At 41.9% G+C, this 20,488-nt stretch overlaps 2 protein-coding genes across 6 annotated transcripts in view; one reads left to right on the top strand and one right to left on the bottom strand.

The window, feature by feature from the left end:
- Positions 1-1,363: 1,363 nt before the first annotated feature.
- On the bottom strand, positions 1,364-18,692 carry KNOP1 (lysine rich nucleolar protein 1). Of its 3 annotated transcripts, none has more exons than XM_077828145.1 (5): positions 18,532-18,692; positions 14,887-16,246; positions 10,252-10,320; positions 7,967-8,044; positions 1,364-4,304 (listed from the first exon to the last, which is right to left on the bottom strand). In XM_077828145.1, exons 1-5 carry the CDS (start codon positions 18,690-18,692, stop codon positions 3,990-3,992), a joined length of 1,983 nt encoding a protein of 660 aa, XP_077684271.1. In that variant the 3' UTR covers positions 1,364-3,989. The 3 variants fall into 3 exon arrangements, with proteins under 3 accessions (XP_077684271.1, XP_077684272.1, XP_077684273.1); XM_077828146.1 differs by lacking the exon at positions 18,532-18,692 and adding an exon at positions 18,481-18,490; XM_077828147.1 differs by lacking the exon at positions 18,532-18,692 and adding an exon at positions 17,909-17,942.
- IQCK (IQ motif containing K) overlaps positions 18,640-20,488 on the top strand; it is a 97,049-nt gene continuing 95,200 nt past the window's right edge. For all 3 annotated transcript variants that reach the window (XM_077828149.1, XM_077828150.1, XM_077828148.1), the window contains exon 1: positions 18,640-18,739. In XM_077828149.1, coding sequence (XP_077684275.1) covers positions 18,691-18,739 — 49 coding nt within the window. In that variant the 5' untranslated portion in view covers positions 18,640-18,690. The remainder of the gene's footprint in view (positions 18,740-20,488) is intronic.

Here is a 20,488-nt window from a genome sequence, read left to right as displayed (position 1 = left end):
CGCCTGGCTGTTTAGGGAGGCACAGCCACCCCTAACTGGCCCTCTGTACAATTTTGGAAACCCGATGTGGCCCTCAGGCCAAAAAGTTTGCCTGCCCCTGGTATATAACTATCAGAACAAGTGTATCATAGCTATGCAATATGGAATGGGGCATATATTTGACTCTGTTTCCATTCTTTGCACATATGCTGTTAATTCATCAATGCAAAGTCTGGTGAGAACCAGAATTACAGGTGGTCAGTGGGAGGGGAGTGGTGCTAATTTAGAAGATAAAGGGTTTTTTAAAAACTAACCTGATGGTGTGCAAGTGCTAAACCATTCTCAGTCCCCCCTCCCCACGAGTGTGTTTACTCACGTTACAGCCACTTTGTCTTGGTGTGTTTCACCCATGGTTCAATTCCTTTGGAAGCCTGGGAGTTCTCTAGCTAAATGTCTGCTCTATTTTAGTGGGAGTGTTGATTGGTTTGGTCTGCCCATGTATGGGATAATGGTGATCTACAAATCTGCAGTGTAGAACATGCATGCAAGGCCTCTGATCCTGTTAGCTATACAGCTAATGTGGCTTTCTGTGCTACATGGACGTGCAGAATACTAGGATCTTTTCACAGAAGGTAATATACAAATGTCTCAGAAGAATAGAGATACTGAACAGCTCTGCAACCTATTTGATGATCAAACAGAAGTCTGGAGCCTGTGAGCCTCAATTTTTCTTAACCAATAGTTTTTAAGTTGTCCATCGCATTTTCAAGGTTACTTAGTTTTGCAGTTGATTTAAGCCAGGTCCACAAACCCTGCCATTACATACCCTGAGGCTAGCAATGCAGTATACCAAAAATTATTATTCTTTCCTTGCTCCTTGCCCTGATTTTCTCTTAGATGTTAATGAGCAAAAACCCAAGAAATATAACTAGTGATCAGGTTGTAGCTAAGTGAATTGAAGTAGGACCCTGTGCAGGCTGTATACAGGGGAAAAGAAAAAGTTGTAGGAACACTGCATAACATTTATGAGGTTAGGCTGGTGTCTCAGCTTGTCATACAGTTATCCTAACCCTGGGTGCACTACTGCTGTTACCAGGTTGTAATTTGCCTGTAAGGAATTATGTCAAATACACAAGCCTGGTAAAACAATGGCATTAGTACATCAAACTATATGAACCCATACGTTTCCTCACTGGCCATATAAGATTTTCACCATACTGTTCCATTTTTTTTTTTTACTCGTGTGTTCTTCCATGCCCATGTAGCTGTACAGTGACAGACCAGATGCCTTTGCTAAGTACAAAGATCTAATTAGGAAATAAATGAACACACCCAGTCTCATTAAAAACCATTGTTTTACTTTCAAAGCTACATTACAATGAAGTTTAGGTACAAAGAATAAAATGCTTTCATTATAAATATATACAAATCTTTTAAAACATTACAGCTGCTAAATGCAAAGCAAAGATTGAGAAATGTGCATGTTACATGTAGCGAGCACAGAGGCCGAGGTAGGGCTCCTCACAGAACAAGGCTATCAGTGTTCAGATCCTGCCCTCTTTTTTAATATACAAGTCTGAAAAGCATGGAGGAGATTAATTCTACATACCCCACGTGCTGAAACAAGGCTGAGTAAACGAGAAAGGAAGGTGCATCGTGTGAATCTATCTTGAAAGTAACTGAAAATGGTCTCTGTGCTCAGTAGTGCTGCTCTGCAGAACCAGCCCAGGTAGGGGAGAGTGCACTGGACTCATCACAGCATTATGTTCCAATGGCAAAGCACCCTGAGAAACCCCTCAGTTGATACTCTTGGTTACACGTCTGAGAGTAAGGCCTCTGTTGATGACACGGGTTTGAGTAATAGAGCCTGCAGCATCTTTGGTGTAGAGGTGTGCTACCTGTGTCAAGCCAGCTTGACTTTCAGATCCCAGGCTAACCTTGCTGTGGCTCACAGAGCAGATGGTGGTTTCCCTCCTACGCTGCTCAAATCACCAGCCAAGGTTTTCCCACTCCTTCCTCTGCATCTCCAGTTTGACTCTTGCCTTACCCAGAGCAAAACAAAGGAAGGTGTCTCCAGCAGCATAGCTGGCACTCTTCATGTCTTGGCCAGAGAAGGTTAAAGTTAGAATGTGGCCCTAGCAGTAGCACTCTACAGCCCTTGACTTTTCTGTTTAGTGAGAAACCTCTGCTGCCTGGGAAGAGGGAGGCAGGAACGAAAGCCAATGGCAGGGCTGTGACAGACGAGCCAGCCACTTGGCTGGAGGGGGGAGAGTTCCAGTGGGAGGGTAAAGGCTCTGCCTGAGGTAGTCAAGGGCTGTAACCCACGCAGCAAGGGGAGGAGTTTGACCTGAGGCAGCCTCAGACCCTGCAGACGAAAGGATTCAACATTTCAATGAGGGAAGGGAGGTCACTATGCCCCCTTTTCTTTGTCTGAGGTACTGGAGTGGATTAGTGGGGGCTTCCTACTCATCAGGTGGCTTTAATCTCCCTTTATAGGAGTTACCTAAAAAGCCATTGGATGACTCCTGGGGTTTTTTGTACACACAGACCAGACTTTGCCAAGAGACTTGCCCTCTCAAGGGGGTACAGGCCAACATTTGTTTCAGAGCAATGGCTGGAGAAGCAGAGGAGGGAGGCCTAGCAAATGGGTGGACATCATCCTGCCTGTCGGAGAGCAATGGAAACTGAGCATCCGCAAAACAAATCAGGTGGTAAGTGGGTAAAATAATTTGCCTTTTACCTTGTAAACTGAGCCATATTGCTGTGGAAATGCTAGACCCAGGAAGCAACCACGCTGCCATTTTTACAGTCACTTCACAGCTATGCTAACACTTGTGAAGACCATCTCCTCCCCGCCCCCATCTCCCAGTTACCAGTGGCACGACACTAAGTGAAAGGATTAAATCAGTTAATACACACAGCTTTTCAGACTTTCAAGGAGACAATGCCACCCCTACTGACTCGGGCTCTCTGGAGTTCCAAATATGCATAGATTGAATAAATATACAATTGCATTTTTACAATTCATGCTCTTTTGTACACAGCCAGTGAAAATGTGACTCTGTAACATTACGTGTAGGAGTTAATCCAAAGGTTAAGAAACAGGGATTTCATTCATGCAGGTCTATGATTGACCTTCATGGGGGTTGTGCAGTTCTGAGAAATAGTCTTGGCCACACCTGGTCCCACTAGCCAATGGGAATTCTGCCAGTTTACTGGGACCAGGATTTGGCCCTTAAAGCAAAGCTACCAAAACAGATTAACACAAATAGTGAACAATGTTAGTTAGCAAGGGAGAAGTAGAAATCAAGTGTAGCTCAGTGACTCACTGAAAGTTACTATCCATGTCTAGACATGCTTAACTGGTGCATAGAAATTATAACCAAGATTCATCAGCACAGCTACCTTATAGATACAGTCACTAACTGGGTTTTTGATGTTGAAATAAAATGTTGCTTGTGAGAGCTTGTGGCATTTTTGAAAAGGGAAAAGCTACTGAGACCATTAAAGAAACCATGAGATTTGCAAACAAAAAGCCTGTTGATCAAATTCTAGCCTTCCCTATAGTGTCTTTCAGTGCAAAAGACCATAATTTGGCACCACACTCGCAGAAAAACATATGTGAGGATTTTACATGATTGACTGCAAAACAGCAAAGGAACCATTATGTTGCCCTTGAGTCACTAAAATGTATTTAAAAGGGTTTTATACATTCTGCATTCTAAGAGTTGAAATAAATATTTACAAGATTTAAATGGCCACAGGCTACAGCTGCAAGTCTCAAACCTTTGCTGAAGGAGAGTTTCTCCCTGTTAGTAAAGAAACACTGGAATTTGTCATTCAGCTGAGGTTAGAACTTAGTTCCATGTGCACTGAGATTTCTAGTCACATCATCGCTTGGTGCTCTTAAGTGGCAAACTGGCTGTTGAACTTGGTTTCATCCCAAGAAAAAAATGTAGAAAGCAAGTCAGAATGGTTTTTTCATCCCTCTCACATTGCTGCAACAAAGTTTAGTCCTCAAATTTAATAGATTTAGAAACATATTTATCTATGTACACTTTTTTGTTGGCAATAGGCTGGAATCCAAGGCCAATTCCTCTATGTTGCTTTAAGTTTATTGCTTTATCAAACTCCATTTGTAGGGTCTGCTTTAAGGTATCCTCACCTTTCTTGTTCAGAGCCATGTTTAGTTTTTCTGTGGTTCCTGGTGGATCTTGGGTTGATGCAGAACTCTTTTTAAAACCGCCCATCAGTTTAAGGAATTTTGTTTTTTGGTCTGAACTTTCAAAAGTAGCCGTGCTCCACTGGCCAAACTTTATATCCTGCTGAATAAAACAAGATGAATAGGAAGTTTTACCTGAACTATATCTATTATCCATAAACTCCTAGGATCACAACATTAAATGACACCAGCTTTAGGGCTGCAACCACCAGTGGCCCATAAAGATTGTGACAAAGACACCCAAAACCATAATGGAGCCCTAGCACACCTTAGGAGTGAGCTAAGGCAAGGGAAGGAGAAATTGTTCTCTTCCTACTTCTGCATCCCACCTCTCTGCCTGCTCTATGCTCTACTTCAGGGAAGCACATGGTAAGAAACTGGCTGCATTAATTGTATAATCATATGATGCTCAGAAGTCTCATTGCCATCTGAGGGGGGAACTTCTCTGGAGCAGAGTGAGGTGGAGGTTTGAATGGGGTAACCCTCAGGATCCAAGCGCACCAAGCCGTGTTCACAACCCACCATCAGAAACACCACCATGAAACCCAGTCCCCCTGGCTTTTGCAGCCACTAAAATCTCCAAGTCTTGAAGCAACCAAAGGGGAGACATTTTAAGCATCTTTGAACAAGGCATGTACACTGCCTAAAGAGGAGATAGGAAGTGCATGGAAAGACACCCATGAACAGATCTACCTACTATATTTTTTTTAAAAACTGTTCAGTATTTGCGACAGTGAGTTTTGAACCCTTCTCCATCTAACCTCGAGGCAGGCTTGCATGGTTTCATCTTGCTGGCAAAGCCAATCATAACTGCTTCCACTAATGAAGTAGTACAGAGGGGCTTTGCTGCTGCTTTAGCATTCAGCAATACTGAGTCCAAATGTAGGCCCCCAATCTGTAAGGTGCTGACCAGCCTCCACCCCACACTGCACTCTATATGATCTGGCCCATGATCAGCTAAAGGAGAAGGAAACAGAAGGTGCAACTACATATTAGAATAGCTGGGCACTAATAGGTGCCCAGGACTGACTCCCGAGTACTTCCTACTGTTTGAGATTGTCTGTCTCAGATTACTAAAATGATCTCTACCATGTTTTGCACAATTACAATCACTGCCCACTATTTTCAGAACTTCTGAAGGCTGGAATAAAAACTACAGCCTAAATTACTTAGGCTTTGTCCAGTATTAAAATAAGTGCTTCAGCTCCTATCTAGAACTAATGCAGCACAGTTTACCATATATTCCTTTCAGAATATTGCACCCTTGCTTTGCCTCAATGCAGTAAATCTAAACAGAGGATAGGCCACGCATGTACAATTACAGCATTTACTTCCCAATTATGTAATGCGACAGTGTGTAGTCTGTCAGATTATGGACTGATGCTCCAGTGAACCTCCAGAGATAAGCCAAAGAATGTTCAATGACTGTTTTCAAAGCCATGGTAACCAATCAAGAGAGGGTTGCTGTGTCAGATGGGTTGCAAATGGAACAAAAGGTGCATCATGATCCATTTTAAGATCACAGTGACAATAGACTGCATCCAGGACATCGATATAGCGGAATATGCGGTCACGGCACCATGTTCATTCCTGTTTTGTCTCCGGTGTCTCTTTCCTCTTTATCTTTAGGCATCCAACTTCTCTGCCAGCTGGACACTTCGCTGATCAATTCCCAAAGACACAAAAAGCCGCCTCTAGCCACACTTTACTTATTCTAATGAGTTGGCTGTGTGTAGATAATTTTCTAGAAAAGGTTTCAGACCTGTCCTCTATGTTTTCATTTTCACAACCTCAGCAACTTTTTCTAATAACAAGTTAACTATGAAGACACAACCAAATCTGGCCCATGGGTTCTAAGCACTAATTTCTTCCCTCACTAGTTAACTATCCTCTATGGGCACATTAAAAACACACACACAACCCATGGGACCATTGGCAACTGCTGTAGTTCATCATTCTTTAGCTCTAGCCTTCCATGCTTCAGCTGCTAACAAAAGCAGGAGGGAAGGAGTTGTGCTGCCCTGGTAGGAGATTCACAGGTGTCAAACAATGGAGCTCCACATCAGCCAGGGTCGTCTCCTTTATATATAGTTAAGTTGTATGTAGCCCGCTCTTCTGAAACCACCATCTTCACCAAACAGCCAAGATGATACACAGCACACCATACACGCTGCAACAACTGCAATAGTGGCAGCAAGCTAGGAAGGGGTTTTGTACATGATACATAGCCAGTGGGCGTAGAGTCTTTTCATTCAGCGTAGACTAGGCTGTCTGCTTTTAAAAGCAGACTTTCCACATGACTGAGGTGTTTCACTTTGAACAGGATACAAACCACCTCATTGATATTTCAGCTTTTGTAGAATTTTCATAATTTTGTCAGACAGCTGCTGTAATAAGTCCGTGTCTGTGACACAAACATTCTTTCTGGGAGGTGGAGGATACATATCAGCACAGATGCAGAAATAATTACACCTTTTCAAACCCTATAATTTTTTAAGTTAACTGCTGGCAATTACTACACATTGCTTTTACTGCAGCATTTCCAGCTTGCTCTTTGTGAAGCTCACTAATTAGTCTTCATAGCTCCTGTTCTGCCATGTGCTAATAACCACTGATAGTTCAGCCTCAAAGGACTGGGATTCCCTGCCAACATGTCATTTTCTGAATGACTTCAGAGCCATTTAGATTGCTTTTATTTCAACATATGCCTTGAAACTATCTGAGTTCTCTTCCCAATCCCTTCCCCTATGCAAAAAGTTACACATTTTATAGATTTTGGCCATTTGATTCATATACGTTCATACTTTACTAGAATTGTGGTAGTCTTCTGGTGCAGTTCACAGACAGCGAAGATAATCTGGGATACCAATAAGGCCCCCTCCCCTTTCTGAATCCCACTACCCCTGCTAAAGGCCAGCAATTACAGCAGCTGACAGATGTTCCACTCTAAACCTGTCAGGGAGCAGAAGAGGCAAAGACAAAGAACCAAGACAAGCCCTACAGAGATGTAGGTGTGAGCTACGGAAGGTGAAAACCTGACTGACGGGAAGGGGGCATATGCACTATATTTTCTTCATCCTCTTTCGGCCTTCCCACTCACGCTCACACACCTGAGCTGAAGTACCAGGTTACATTATTTGTTTATAGGAGACAGCAAGCTTTTGAAATGGATTTGTCAGTTTCTCCGTTCCCTTGCCCCAAGTGAACTTTCTTCCCAGAAAAAGTGCGTCTGCCCCTTGACGTGCACAGCAAGCCACCGACTTGTGAATAACCAAAGTGTCTACCAAGTCATCATGGAGACTTTAAAACAAGCTGGCTGGGTTTGATGCTGCTCAGTAATTTGGGACTAGCTCCCTGCTCTCCAATTCTCTCAGCAAACTATGTGCTAACTCTAGTCCCAATGACAAATATATGCATGGGTTAGTGTTATTTATATTCCACAATAAATAGAAAATGATTTTGCAGCAAATTCATCTTGGCTAATTTTCCCAGAGGGAGCAGGGAAAATGCTACTTTTCAGGACTAGTGATGGGAATTAGAGGTCTGTACAATCCCACTGCTATTGGAGTTGGCTAGTCCGCTCCCAGCGTCTCTTGGGATTGGACTAATTTGGTCCGTAGTATGACCTCAAATCTGCAATCAGAAGAGAGGACTGTGTGCCAAGTGGTGTACATGACTAGCATACAGAAAAGGATGTAGTGCATTTTCAAGAGCGTTGCTGTGGACACATTATCCCATCAGACCAAGCTCTAGATTCATACGTACAGATTCCACTTTGTTTCTGAAAACCTTCGTTTTGCCAGATTCTCTATCAATCTCTTCTTGCAGAGCTTGCCGTCTAACCTAAAAGGAAAAAAAATAAATCACACAAGATACTGGTTTGTGGTGAAATTTTGGTTAACTGAATTCATGATGTAAGAATGAGATGACAAGAAAAAGTGACTGGTTTAATTAAGTTACAAGGCAGGTTAGCATTCTAGCCTTTTGCACACTTGATTTCAGAAGATAAAGCCATTATTAATTTCCAATATTAGCATTTCTTACAAATAACTGCAAAACATTAACTCTGGTACTTATCAAACATATTAATTAGAGCTGTTGATTAATCGCAGTTAACTCACGTGATTAATCATGATTAATTTTTTTGACTTAATCACACTGCTAAACAATAGAATACCAATTGAAATTTATTGAATATTTTGGATGTTTTTCTACATTTTCAAATATATAGATTTCTATTACAACAGAAAATACAAAGTTTACAGTGTGCAGTTTACATTATTATTTTTATTACAAATATTTGCACTGTAAAAATGATACAAAACAGTATTTTTCAATTCACCTCATACAAGTACTGTAGTACAATCTCCTTATCATGAAAGTGTAACTTACAAATGTAGATTTTTGTTACATAACTGCACTCAAAAACAAAACAATGTAAAACTTTAGCGCTTACAAATCCACTCAGTCCTACTTCTTGTTCAGCCAATTGCTAAGACTAACAAGTTTGTTTACATTTACGGGAGATACTGCTGCCTTCTTCTTATTTACAATGTCACCTGAAAATGAGAACAGGCATTTGCATGGCACTTTTGTTTCCGGCACTGCAAGGTATTTATGTGCTGGATAAGCTAAACATTCATATGCCCCTTCATGCTTTGGCCACCATTCCAGAGGACATGCTTCCATGATGATGCTCATTAAATGAATAATGTGTTAATTAAATTTGTGACAGAACTCTTTGGGGGAGAATTGTATGTCTCCTGTTCTGTTTTACCCGCATTCTGCCATATATTTCATGTTATAGCAGTCTCAGATGATAATCTAGCACATGTTCGTTTAAGAACACGTTCACAACAGATTTGACAAAACACAAAGAAGGTACCATTGTGAGATTTCTAAAAATAGCTACAGTACTCGACCCAAGGTTTAAGAATCTGAAGCGATGTCAAAATCTGAGAGGGACAAGGTGTGGAGCATGCTTTCAAAAGTCTTAAAAGAGCAACACTCCGATGTGGAAACTACAGAACCCGAACCACCAAAAAAGAAAATCAACTTTCTGCTGGTGGCATCTGACTCAGATGATGAAAATGAACATGTGTCGGTCCACACTGTTTTGGATTGTTATCAAGCAGAAGCCGTCATCAGCATGGATGCATGTCCTCTGGAATGATGGTTGAAGCATGAAGGGACATGAATCTTTAGCACATTTGGCACGTAAATATACCTTGTGACACCAGCTACAACAGTGCCATGTGAACACCTGTTCTCACTTTTAGGTGACATTGTAAACAAGAAGCAGGCACTATTATCTCCTACAATTTGTATCCAATCTTGTCTGAGCGATTGGCTGAAGTAGGATTGAGTGGACTTGTAGGCTCTAAAGTTTTACACTGCATTCACACACACACAAAGTTTTTTTTTGTACATAATTCTACATTTTTAAGTTCAACTTTCACACTAAAGAGCTTGCACTACAGTACTTATGACGTGAATTGAAAAATACTATTTCTTTTGGTTTTACAGTGCAAGTATTTGTAACCATAAATAATATAAAGTGAGCACCTTATACTTTGTATTTTGTGTTGTCATTGAAATCAATATATTTGAAAATGTATAAAACATCCAAAACTATTTAAATAAATGGTGGTCTATCGTTGTTTAACAGCACTTTTAATGGCTTGACAGCGATTACTGAATTTCCTTGACACAAACTCCACTGCAGGTAACACATATACAAACTACCAGCACAGATGATGCTTGGACAAGTGAGCATTAAATCTGATCAGCTACTTCAAACCCTTTGGCAGCCACTGCAGCAACAGGTCCCAGATTTTACCCTGCTTTAGTGCTGGGCTCATGGAAGATGCAACATATTCCATCTGGTAAGTAGTACACTCTTTAGCATGTATGCGCACAATAACAATCAATGTGATTTCTTATCTGCACACAGCATGTGCACACTCACATGGCTTGCTAGATCCAGACATACCTACTACTAGGATTTGACTTAACACAGAGCTACACAGTATACAGAAATGAGTCTATACCTTGTCTATATTTATTTCATCGCAGTTTCCTTTCCTTTCCTCTACCACTGTTACATCATCCTTACATTCCTGCAAAACAAAGATATAAACCTGAATATAAGTACGAATATCTACTCATTGTAACTGCAATTTACATAGTGGCAGTGACAACTTTGAGAACATTGTCTAATAGACACAGTGCAGTGTTGCAAAATCAGGTAAATGGAAACAGTCAAATTCTAAACTGAAAGTGACAATTGGGCCTGTGCATCTCCTTGAGGAGAGATTTCCATCAGTGGGGAGATACATCTGCCAAAGCTTTGCACAACAGAACTCTGCTTTTTCAGAGAGTATCAGGGACACCTGCGACCCTTGTAAAAGAGGGACTTGTAAAGAGATGGGGAACATACAATAAATAATCTGTTGCACAGAAGATGGAGACAGAGGCATTTCAGATTAAACAGTCTGGTAAAAAATCAGAGTTACCCTATTTTGAATCTGCAAATAAAAGGGGTGGGTTACCAGCATCAAATCTGTGCCACAAACATAATTCACATTGAAAACACACAGAAACCCACTCACTAGGGTAAGCAGGCCCCACTGTAAGGACAACTTTGAAAACTCAGTTACAAAGATGAGATTAATTGGCAGCCAATGTGTTGGATAAGTAATGGAGAGGCTAGGATAGTAGAAAATTAACTGAGCCACAGTGGTTTGACTAGCTGAGAGAAGGTGGCCAGAGGAAAGATCCATTGAGAAAACTAGAACAATAATTCAAGCATGAAATAATGAAGGAATGCTAGGACAAGGAGAAGATTTGTAAGAGACTTATGTCCACAGAGATTGCTATTTCTGTTGAGGGTTTTTTTTTCCAACTAACCCATGGATAATTTAACTCATTTTCCATATCTACTTTTTTATGCACTGAATTCACATACACACAAATACGTCTAACCCCAACAGGAGAAAGAAATGCTTTCCACAGTAAGGAGAGCTCATTCTCTGAACAAAAATGAAGTATCCAGTATACTTCTACGTGGCCTAGTCCTGTCTCTTCAGATTTCTTTAAAACAGAAGGGAAAACAGTGATGACAGCAACAAACCAAGTTCAGCAAACAGAGCTGCAGTGATTTTAGTCTGAAGGGTAGGTGGCAGGCAAGAAAGGGAGAATTGTGTGTATCTACCCTTGCTAATTCACAATGACTGGGTGACCCAGTGTGGGTTATTGACCATTGAGAATTAGCAGGATCAGGGCTTTGTTTAGGGTGCACCTATCTGAAGTTTCTCCTGGACATGAGGGAAGCTGAGCGCGGTTAGCACGTCATAGAATTAGGTCACAAGTTCACATCATTTAAAAGAAGCAAATACAGTTCTTCAGCACAGGATAGTCTTGGTTTATTTTGCTCAAGGCTATTGTGACTGGACTCCATCAGTGTAATGAAGTCTCATTCACATAAGGCACTGCAGACTCTGCTGCAAAATGAAAAGAGGGCTGTTTTTGTGAGATTTCGTGAGAATGTGCGTATGTGAGGTTTATCCATGTATAACGCACAGTGCCTGCCGTTAAAAAGGCCAGGTGGGTGAGATAATATCTTTTACTGGACCAATTTCTTCTGTTGGTGAGAGAGAAGCTTATCTTGGAACCAACGAGGCTACAACTACCCTGCATACAATAAAAAGGCCAGCACTTTGGCATTCATGGTAACTATTGTTACCATAGTTATTTCCTGTTGAAAGTGTACAGGAAAACTGTTGGTACCTCAGAGCCCTATTTTACTCTCACTGACACCAAGAGCAAAACTCATTCAAGCAGAACAGGATTGGAGCCTCCTGGTAACTGCAGGCATGTGCTCTCTTACACACATGCCCCTTTATGCATTCATTTGGCCGGCAGCATGGAATATACCAGTGTTTTAAAGGTCAGTACAGTCAGACCCTCAAAAGAAGGGAATACTAGGGACAGCTCAACTCCCTGAAATATAGATTTTACAGGCTCTGAGTTTCAGCTTCTATTTCTGGACCACAATGAGGGAGCTGGAATGTCCTCTACATATCCAAAGTGGTGGTTCATATTGCTCACAGACACTATGTATAAAAGCTAACATTAGTAAAGACTTGTTGCCAACCAATCCAAATTTGTTATAAGTAACTACAATCAGGGAGACAAATGTGAATCTCAGCTACAACGTACTGCTTTGTATAGTCTTCAAAAAACTTGCTACGGGCTTGCATGCACAAGCAAAGCAGTGGATATTCTGAGAGATGCAGTGGTGTGTGACATGCATTAGAGATTAGAAACTGGTCCAGAACTGTAATGCAGTTAAACCGGGGACCAGCACCACCACCATCTATTACAGCAGTGTAACAATAATTAAATTTCTTTAAACCAGAATTACCCCGACATCTAAACTTTTGGAAAAATTTGGGGTAATTTCTTTATTAATTTACAGAGGACTGAACATAAATAGTAAGAATAGTAATCAGTTGCTTGGAAGGCACTTTGCTGTGCTTTCCATCTTCATTGTCCAGTACCATCATACTACTGCATTTGTCACTGTAAAGCTTATCTTGCCTGTGCACACGTGTGAGCAGCTGCATAAATCCAAATAACGTCTAATCGTCTCATCAGGACAATGCCAATTTAATTAGAAAATTTATCACAGCAATAAAACCATCTTGGCCTTCGAAAGGTCAAAAGGAAAAATCTAATAAAGAAGGCTACAGCCCCAACTGGCCTACTCACAATGATAAATGTACATGCACTCACACACGTACCTTTGTGACTAAACAAAGCCCATTTCCATGCTGCTGTGTAAGCTGAAGACTCCACTTGTACGCTGCAACTTACAGATGATTGAAAGTGTTGGACGTTGGAAAGCTCTGCAGGATTCCACAGAACACAAATAACTGTGTATGGTGATACACCAAAACAGAGTACACCAGATGGACTGTGTGTTTTGTCTCAGAAGTGAGTTAAATGGAGACGGTATCCAAAGTAACCCCAAAGTCAATCATGAATCTAACATACGGACAATGTTTAAAAAAAATATGAGGGAGTAACTCTAATACTCTCCACACGACTGCTGGAGCACGCTGAGTGCTAACTATCACAGCGGCAGAGTGAAGCCTGAGCCAGAAAGGATGTTAATTTTACAGACTTAAGTAGTGGAATGAGAATTAGTGGTTAGAGCACAAACGAAGGAGGCAGTGAGTTATATTTCCTGCTCTGCTGACTCACAGTGTGACTTTGGGTATGTCCTATCTTATCTGTGCCTAAGCTTTCCCTGGTGTAAAGCAGTTGGAGTAGTAATTACTTCTAAGGGTTGTTGAGACATAATGTATGTAAAGCTCTTGTAGAGCCTTAGATAAGAGGCTCTGTGGAAGTGCAGAGTATCATACAGTAATATTGTCATCTAGGGTCTGAGTTTTAAAGGTGCTGAGCACATACAGCTCCTATGGACTTCAATGGCAGTTATGGGTTCTCGGCCCCTATGCTTATATGGGGTCAGGAAAGAAAGTGATAAAATGATCATATAAATAGTAACTTGCTATCACTACTCTTAAATAGAGTTGAACATTTTGAAAAACTTCAGAGAAAAAATGTTCATTTAAAAATGCTCAGTTTGAGGATTGTTTGTAGAAGTACACCAGGTAAGTGTTTCTATTCATCCCAGCCCTCATTATCTTATGTCAAAAGACCATTTCTCCATGTACATTCCACCCAACAGCAAGTTCATTTGGCTATTCAATTGACACCACAATTTAAGAATTCCTAATGGGATTTCTGAATTAAATAGTCAATCAGCTGGAGTTCTGCTCCAATTAACTTGAGTCACAGACTTCTGGAGCTTTAGATTACCCATCACCTAAATGCCTGTTTGTTTTATTTACCCTTTGGTGGATTGTTTTGATTTAGGGTTTATTGTGTTTCATTAACAAGTGAGTTTTGGTTTAGGTTTCATCCTAACATTTGGTCTACCAGGGTTTGCAGATCAATATTTGAGGTCTTGTACACATTTGGGATTTGCTGAAAGGCCTTGTCCACATAAGGCATTTTTTCCCTTTAAACTTCTCCCACAATTGCTACCCCTAGTATAGGTAGCTCCTCCAGCAATGTCAACAATAGGAGAACCTTTAGGGGGAAAAAAGGCCTATAACAGACAAGGTGTTGGTGGACACTAGCATTTTACCATCATGTCTTGAAGACACAGGTCTCGATGGCATGGTGATAAAAACACTGGTACTCCACTCTATACTAGTGCTGCTACTATCAACAGTGGGATGGGTCTGAGAAAGTTCAGAGCATAGACACAGACTCTGGTTTTGTGTCAACTCCTCCGGGTAGTTACATAAGTAATTTGTGCATTTTACATTTTTGTAATTAGAGCACACTAAGTGGCTATAGCAATAGGCATTAAAAAATAAAATGCTTCTCTGCCTCTCAGGACTGGTGTCAGACTTAGATCATTAAACTCTGATCCTGCTGGCTGTTCCTCACTTTGACCCTGCACCTGACTGCAGCCCCAATTATATAAATGTGGCCCTGCACAGTCCATCCATGTGGAATAGCTTGCAAGACTGGACTCTTCATGTGTACATAAAAAGCTTTGAGCACCTCAGTGGCAAGATGGAAAGACGATTACATTTAGAGCTTACCATTGCCTCATTTTCTGTTTTTACAGTGACCTTCTTCTTTTTCAATCTTGGCTCTTCAGCACAGTTCTGCGATCCCTGTTTATTTCTTTTCTTACCCTTATTGTCACAGTGCACATTATTATTTTCTCGAAGTCCCTCATCTATATTATCCACTGCAAGGTCTTCCGTTGGTTTGGATTTCTTTTTCTTGTTCTTTCTATTACTTTTAATTGGCGTCATCTTTTCACCTTCAGATATTTCCCCATCTTCATCCATAAGGTTTACAGGCTCAGTTACTTTCTCCTCTTCCTTCTGAATCTTTTTCTTTTTCTTCTTGGTTACTTCACTGTCATCTTCAGAATACTCTCTGTGTTTTTTACTGTGTGCTTTTTCCTGGGACTTGGCTTTTTCTTTTCTTGGAAGGTGTTTATTAGAAACTCCATGACTTTGGTCCTGATTATCCTCACATGTTAAGGAAGAAAAATCTTTGCTTTTTTTCTTCCTCTTGGTTACTTCTCTGTCACTTTCTGAGTTCTGGACAATGTTTTCTTTTTGTTTTTTTCTTATTAATGTGTTTTCCTGGGAATTGGTTTCTTGATTTTTTCTGAAGTCTCGTGTTGAAAGCTTCTCAGAAACACCGGGATTGTTGTCCTGATCACCTGCCAGTGTTAAGGAGTCTCGTTTGTCTTTCTTTTTCTTCTTCTTCATTATATCACTCTCTCCAGCAGAGTTCTGGACAATATCCTTTCTGTGTTTTTTACCAGCTAGTGCTTTTTCCCGTAAAGTGGTTTTATTTATTTTTTTAAGGTTTTTATTAGAAATTTCATGATCACTGTCTAGAATTTCTATCACTGTTAAGGAAGAAATGTCTCTCTCTTTCTTTTTCTTCTTCTTCTTGGTTACTTCATTGTGACCTTCCGAGTACTGGGAGATATTCTCTCTGTGATTTTTACCAATGACTGTATTTTCCTGAGAATGAATTGTGTATTTCTTTGGAAGGTATTGATCACTGTCCTGATTATTCTCCAACGGTAACAAGGAAAGACCTTGGCCTTTCTTTGACTTCTTTTTGAAAACTTTAGATTTCTTCTTTATTTCTTTTACCAGCTCAGACTCTGAATTGCTTTCTATTGTCACAGGGCTGTCAGAACACGCTCTTTTATTTAATTTGGAGCCAACTTTATTCTTTTTACTAAGATTTAATTGATCTGAATCCTCTTCTGCTAAGCATTTCTTTTTCTTCACCTTAGTTTTTGCTTGTGTGTCAGATTGGAGGTCTTCTTCAATTTTGATGACAGTTTGGCTCCCAGTGCTCTTCACTTTTTTCTTTTTCTGTGTCGTTTCCTCATAAACACTCTCTCCCTCTTCATTTATTATCATTCTGAAAAACATACTATAGGTTAGTGCACAGCTTTCTGCTTAGCGCTTCCCACTCTTTTAAAGTGTTAATTCTACTTGAACTATGGAGAGGGGGGAAAAAATACTGGTCTGATTTTCTGACATGCTCAGAACCCACAGCTCCCTTAGCCTAATTTAAATGTCCAAGGAACAGCTCTGAAGATCAGACTATAAACATTTCTTACAAGGTTAAATCCATCAGCTATTTCTCTCGATGGAGGCTCTGTCCACTCAGATCAGAACCATGCTAGCTACAAACACACTGAAAGCCTGCTCGGGATAGCATGATTTTCCTGAGCATTGTCAGTAGGGATTCTTTTCTGAGCTATACTGACCCTACTATGATAGACAACTTTCTGTAATAGGAGGGCAGACTCCGTGCCCTATATAGGCAAACAAGAACCTTCAGATTCATCCTGTTTTCAGGTGCTCACAACCAACATGAAGGTGCAGGCAATCACTAACAGATAGATTCAGTTATCTTCAAACATAAGAAGGGACAGAAGGCTGAGTCCTTGCAAAGTCACGCTTGGAGGAAAAGATTAGGCTTTTATATTTGAGTTGCCCACTTCCTGAGGTGAGTTTTACCGGTAAATTTGGACTACATACAGTATTTGTACACTCTGATTGGAGCAGGGTGGGAATACCACTTTCTTTGCTACCTCCCCACCACTTGCTGTCTATCATATAGGGCTCTGACAGAACCAGAATAGCCAGGGGAAGAGCTAGTTGACCATAATCACATTTAATTTATCCCACCCTCTGCTTAATGTAGTGTTTGCTGTTCCAGTGTAAACAAGGCTTGGAAGATTACACTGTTTCAGCTTCAGTTCTGAACAATAACCTTTCAGAAAGGAATGAAGTGAGATGGTTGAATCTTATTACCCCACCAACTGTCCCTCTTTCAAAGATATTATACTGGAGCTTCCGTGGCACAGATGTTTGTGGATCTGAATTCTGCCACCAGTCAAGGTATTAAGGAGGCAACTCAGGTGATGGAATTTAGTATGTCCAGATGCCTCCCACAGACTGCAGCAAAAAATGAGTTCCTAGTAGGTTTTTTTCCCTTTCTCCTTGCAGGCAGCTATCCTGCCTGAACAGGCCCCAAAATATACAGCCAAGGTGACTTTTTAAAGACTTTGTTAGCTCAGCTCTGAGCTGTAACAATAGGTCATACTCTAAATCTAGGCAGAAATGCAGAACCGACAGCTCTGACCGTGTTCTCCATTTATCAGAGTGGGATAAAAAAAATAAAACTTTGGGCTATACCCACCTTGGGGAGGATATCTCACAAGCAGGGGACAGGAAACCCGCATTTGCTAGTTTTCCTACACATTATCCCCTCAGAGGCATACAGTTCATGTGGACCCTCATCAAAGCCAGCAGGAATGTTGTCCTCCCCCAAACCAGAAAATCCCTCAAGAGCCCAAGGTGCAGAAGCCATTTGCATAGAGGCCCTGTGCCCTGTCAGTTTTCCGCCGGCTCTCCCTGTCTGCGCAGCTCCAGAACTCCCATCTGCTGCTGCAACTGAGACCCACCCAGAGGGGGCTTCACGGCCGAGAGAGAGAAGAGTAGGTAAACTAATGTAACAATATCAGTCAAAAGAAAAGGAGTCCTTGGGGCACCTTAGAGACCAGCCAATTACCAGTCAGGGCAGCGCTTCGGCTGAACTGGAGGGAACGCTGCCGTGGAGATGTGACCTGCACGTCCATGCTCAGAATAACGACCTATGTACGCACTGCTTGCACAAACCTCTAGTACTAAACCGCTCCCAGGCTGCACTCACGCTAGAAAAACGAGGAACTATAATCCCCAGCGGACGCAGCTCCCCCGAAGGAGGCTGCAGCATAGGGTTAGACAGCACAGGGGCTACACCACCTTCCGTGCTACGGCCTCTGCCGGCGCGACGACTGGGGGAGCAGTCGTGGGCCCTAGTTCATCCTAGGGCTGACACGGCCTCAGCGAGGGATCGGTTCTTGGAAGGCTGTGGTGTGGTTTTGTTCCGGGAAGCCGGCCCGATTTTGGCCTTCATGCTCCACAGGATCCGTCCCTGGTTTTACTGACACGCGTGATAGATTTCCATGGCTTTAAGGGGATGGTAACTATACGTTTATTGGCATTAGCGGCAAATTCGGTCCCCTGCCCCCACCAGCCAACCGCCTCCCGCGCCCCTCGCGCGCTCACGCTTCTACCCCGCCTCCAACCCAGAGTCCGCACCAGCTTCCGGCCCCGCGCTCGCTCCACCGCCAGCACCGGGAGGCCTCTTACCTGTGGGCCCCACGTGCAACTCCTCCCCTCCTCCCCCGCCCAGCGTGTTCGTCGAGCCCGGGTAGCGCTGACCCGGAAGCGGAAGGCAGTGCCTGGCGCGGGCTGCTCTGGGTAATCTCCGCCGGCTGCTTGGGGGTTGCTTGGTAACCGCGCTCCTCCATGGCTGGAGCTCAGGGACCGAAGACGCTCTGGGAGCAAATCTGTGCTGGTGAGAGAGACGCCCCCGCCCCCCGTCACCGCTCGGGCGGGGCTCCCCCAAGTCCCCCTCTCTGGGGCAGGGGATAAGTGGAGCCTCCCCCAAGGCCTCCGGCACTGGGGTAGGACTTGGGGGGGTTCCCCCTTTCAGAGCCCTCCAGGCCTCCCTCACTGAGATAGGGGTTGGGGGATGCTCCCCTTCAGAGCTGCTCCGAGCCTCCATCAGTGACCTAGGGATGCGGGTTCACTGTAAGTCAGTTTCTCTCCCTCTGGGGCTGGACGGTCTTGTCTGTCAATTTCAGTAAGGCTTTCCCTGTCTCACTCCTGGTTTTTTGCATTCAAATCCCTCTCCTGGGGAGAATCTGGTTCAGCAGGGTTGCAAAGAACTGGATATTGGAGTGTCCCTTTGAAATATAAACATTAGACTGACCCAGCTCTGCAGACAAAACACTGCAACTGGTTCAGAAGTCTAAAAGAAAGTACATTGTTCACAAATGCAGGACAAAAGGTTCAAATATATTTAATAAAATTTGTCTGTCGCTCTTGTGATTTAAATTGTCATCAGGCACTCCAGTTAGAAATATAGCCTTGTATCATGTGCTGGTGAAGGTATCCAATTTATTACACCCTTAATGAAGTGATAATATCATTGCCTTTTGTGTGAGAGTAATCTGCTTCCCAATTGAATCCAGCCTTCTGGTTTATCTCAAGGGAATCAGTTTATTGCCTCATAAAAGCAGAGAGGCAATGATATTGCAAGTTTAATCAATACAAAATTAATAAGCCTTGTTTTCATTTTCACAAATAGAAGCCTTTGTCTTGGCCATTCCCCAGCATCTGCACTGGCAGCTGTTGCTACTAGGAATATTCAGGAAGTTGAGGAGCCCACACCACCAGTCATTTTATTGTACAGTAACTAAAGTTATCTATCTATTTATTTATTTATTTAGTATTTATAGTGCTCTGCAGTGTGATAAGTGCTTTATATTAAATGGCCATTTTTAATCCCAGAATAAAATGTTACCTACCCTAACTTGACTGAATCAGTAGGTGCATACCATGGATGGAGGCCATAATGCCAGTTAAGGCACATGACTATAAAAATGGTAGGTTGGGTAGTAGCAGGTATGTTTTGCATCTAAGGCCCTCATCCTGAATTGTGTAGTGTGAGGGAAGACTTTAGCTTCTTCCCATAATCACCTTCAAAGTTAGTGGGGCTCTGCAGGGACACCTAGTTCCTAAAGAATGCTGGATCAGGGTTGAAGTCTGTAATTCCATTTTGGGTTTCTGGTGATGTTGACTAACTACTTAGTTTTAATGTCAAAATACCACCCTGAGTCATGTATTTACAATTGTAATGTAAACTGAAGATATATTGCCAAATATTTTATTAAGATAATATTCTGTAAGATTTCAGTTTTGCTTCGCAGATCGATATATTCCTACTGTATGGATAAAATAAACTTGTGGAAAGATTTGAATGGTTCATGTGTAGAAATCCTGAAATTTGTCAGAACTTTCCAGTTAGAGAACCATTTAAATCCCTTACTGTTGTCCTTTATTCTCTATTTTTAAATTTAATTTCATTAAGAGCAAAATTTCTTCTTGGTGGATCTTAACTACACTCTCTTGTTCTCCATGTGGCAGATCCAAGACCAATGAAGTTAATTGAAGTATTCCAATTTATTTCAGTGGGAGATGGATCCAGCCCCATACCTTTGCAAATCTGTCATTGATATCACTAGGAGATCTGTACATATAG

Source organism: Eretmochelys imbricata, chromosome 10, assembly GCF_965152235.1.
Source record: "Eretmochelys imbricata isolate rEreImb1 chromosome 10, rEreImb1.hap1, whole genome shotgun sequence".
Classification (NCBI taxonomy): domain Eukaryota; kingdom Metazoa; phylum Chordata; order Testudines; family Cheloniidae; genus Eretmochelys; species Eretmochelys imbricata.
The sequence above is the reverse complement of the archived record's forward strand: the minus strand, read 5'-3'. Positions and strand labels throughout refer to the sequence as shown.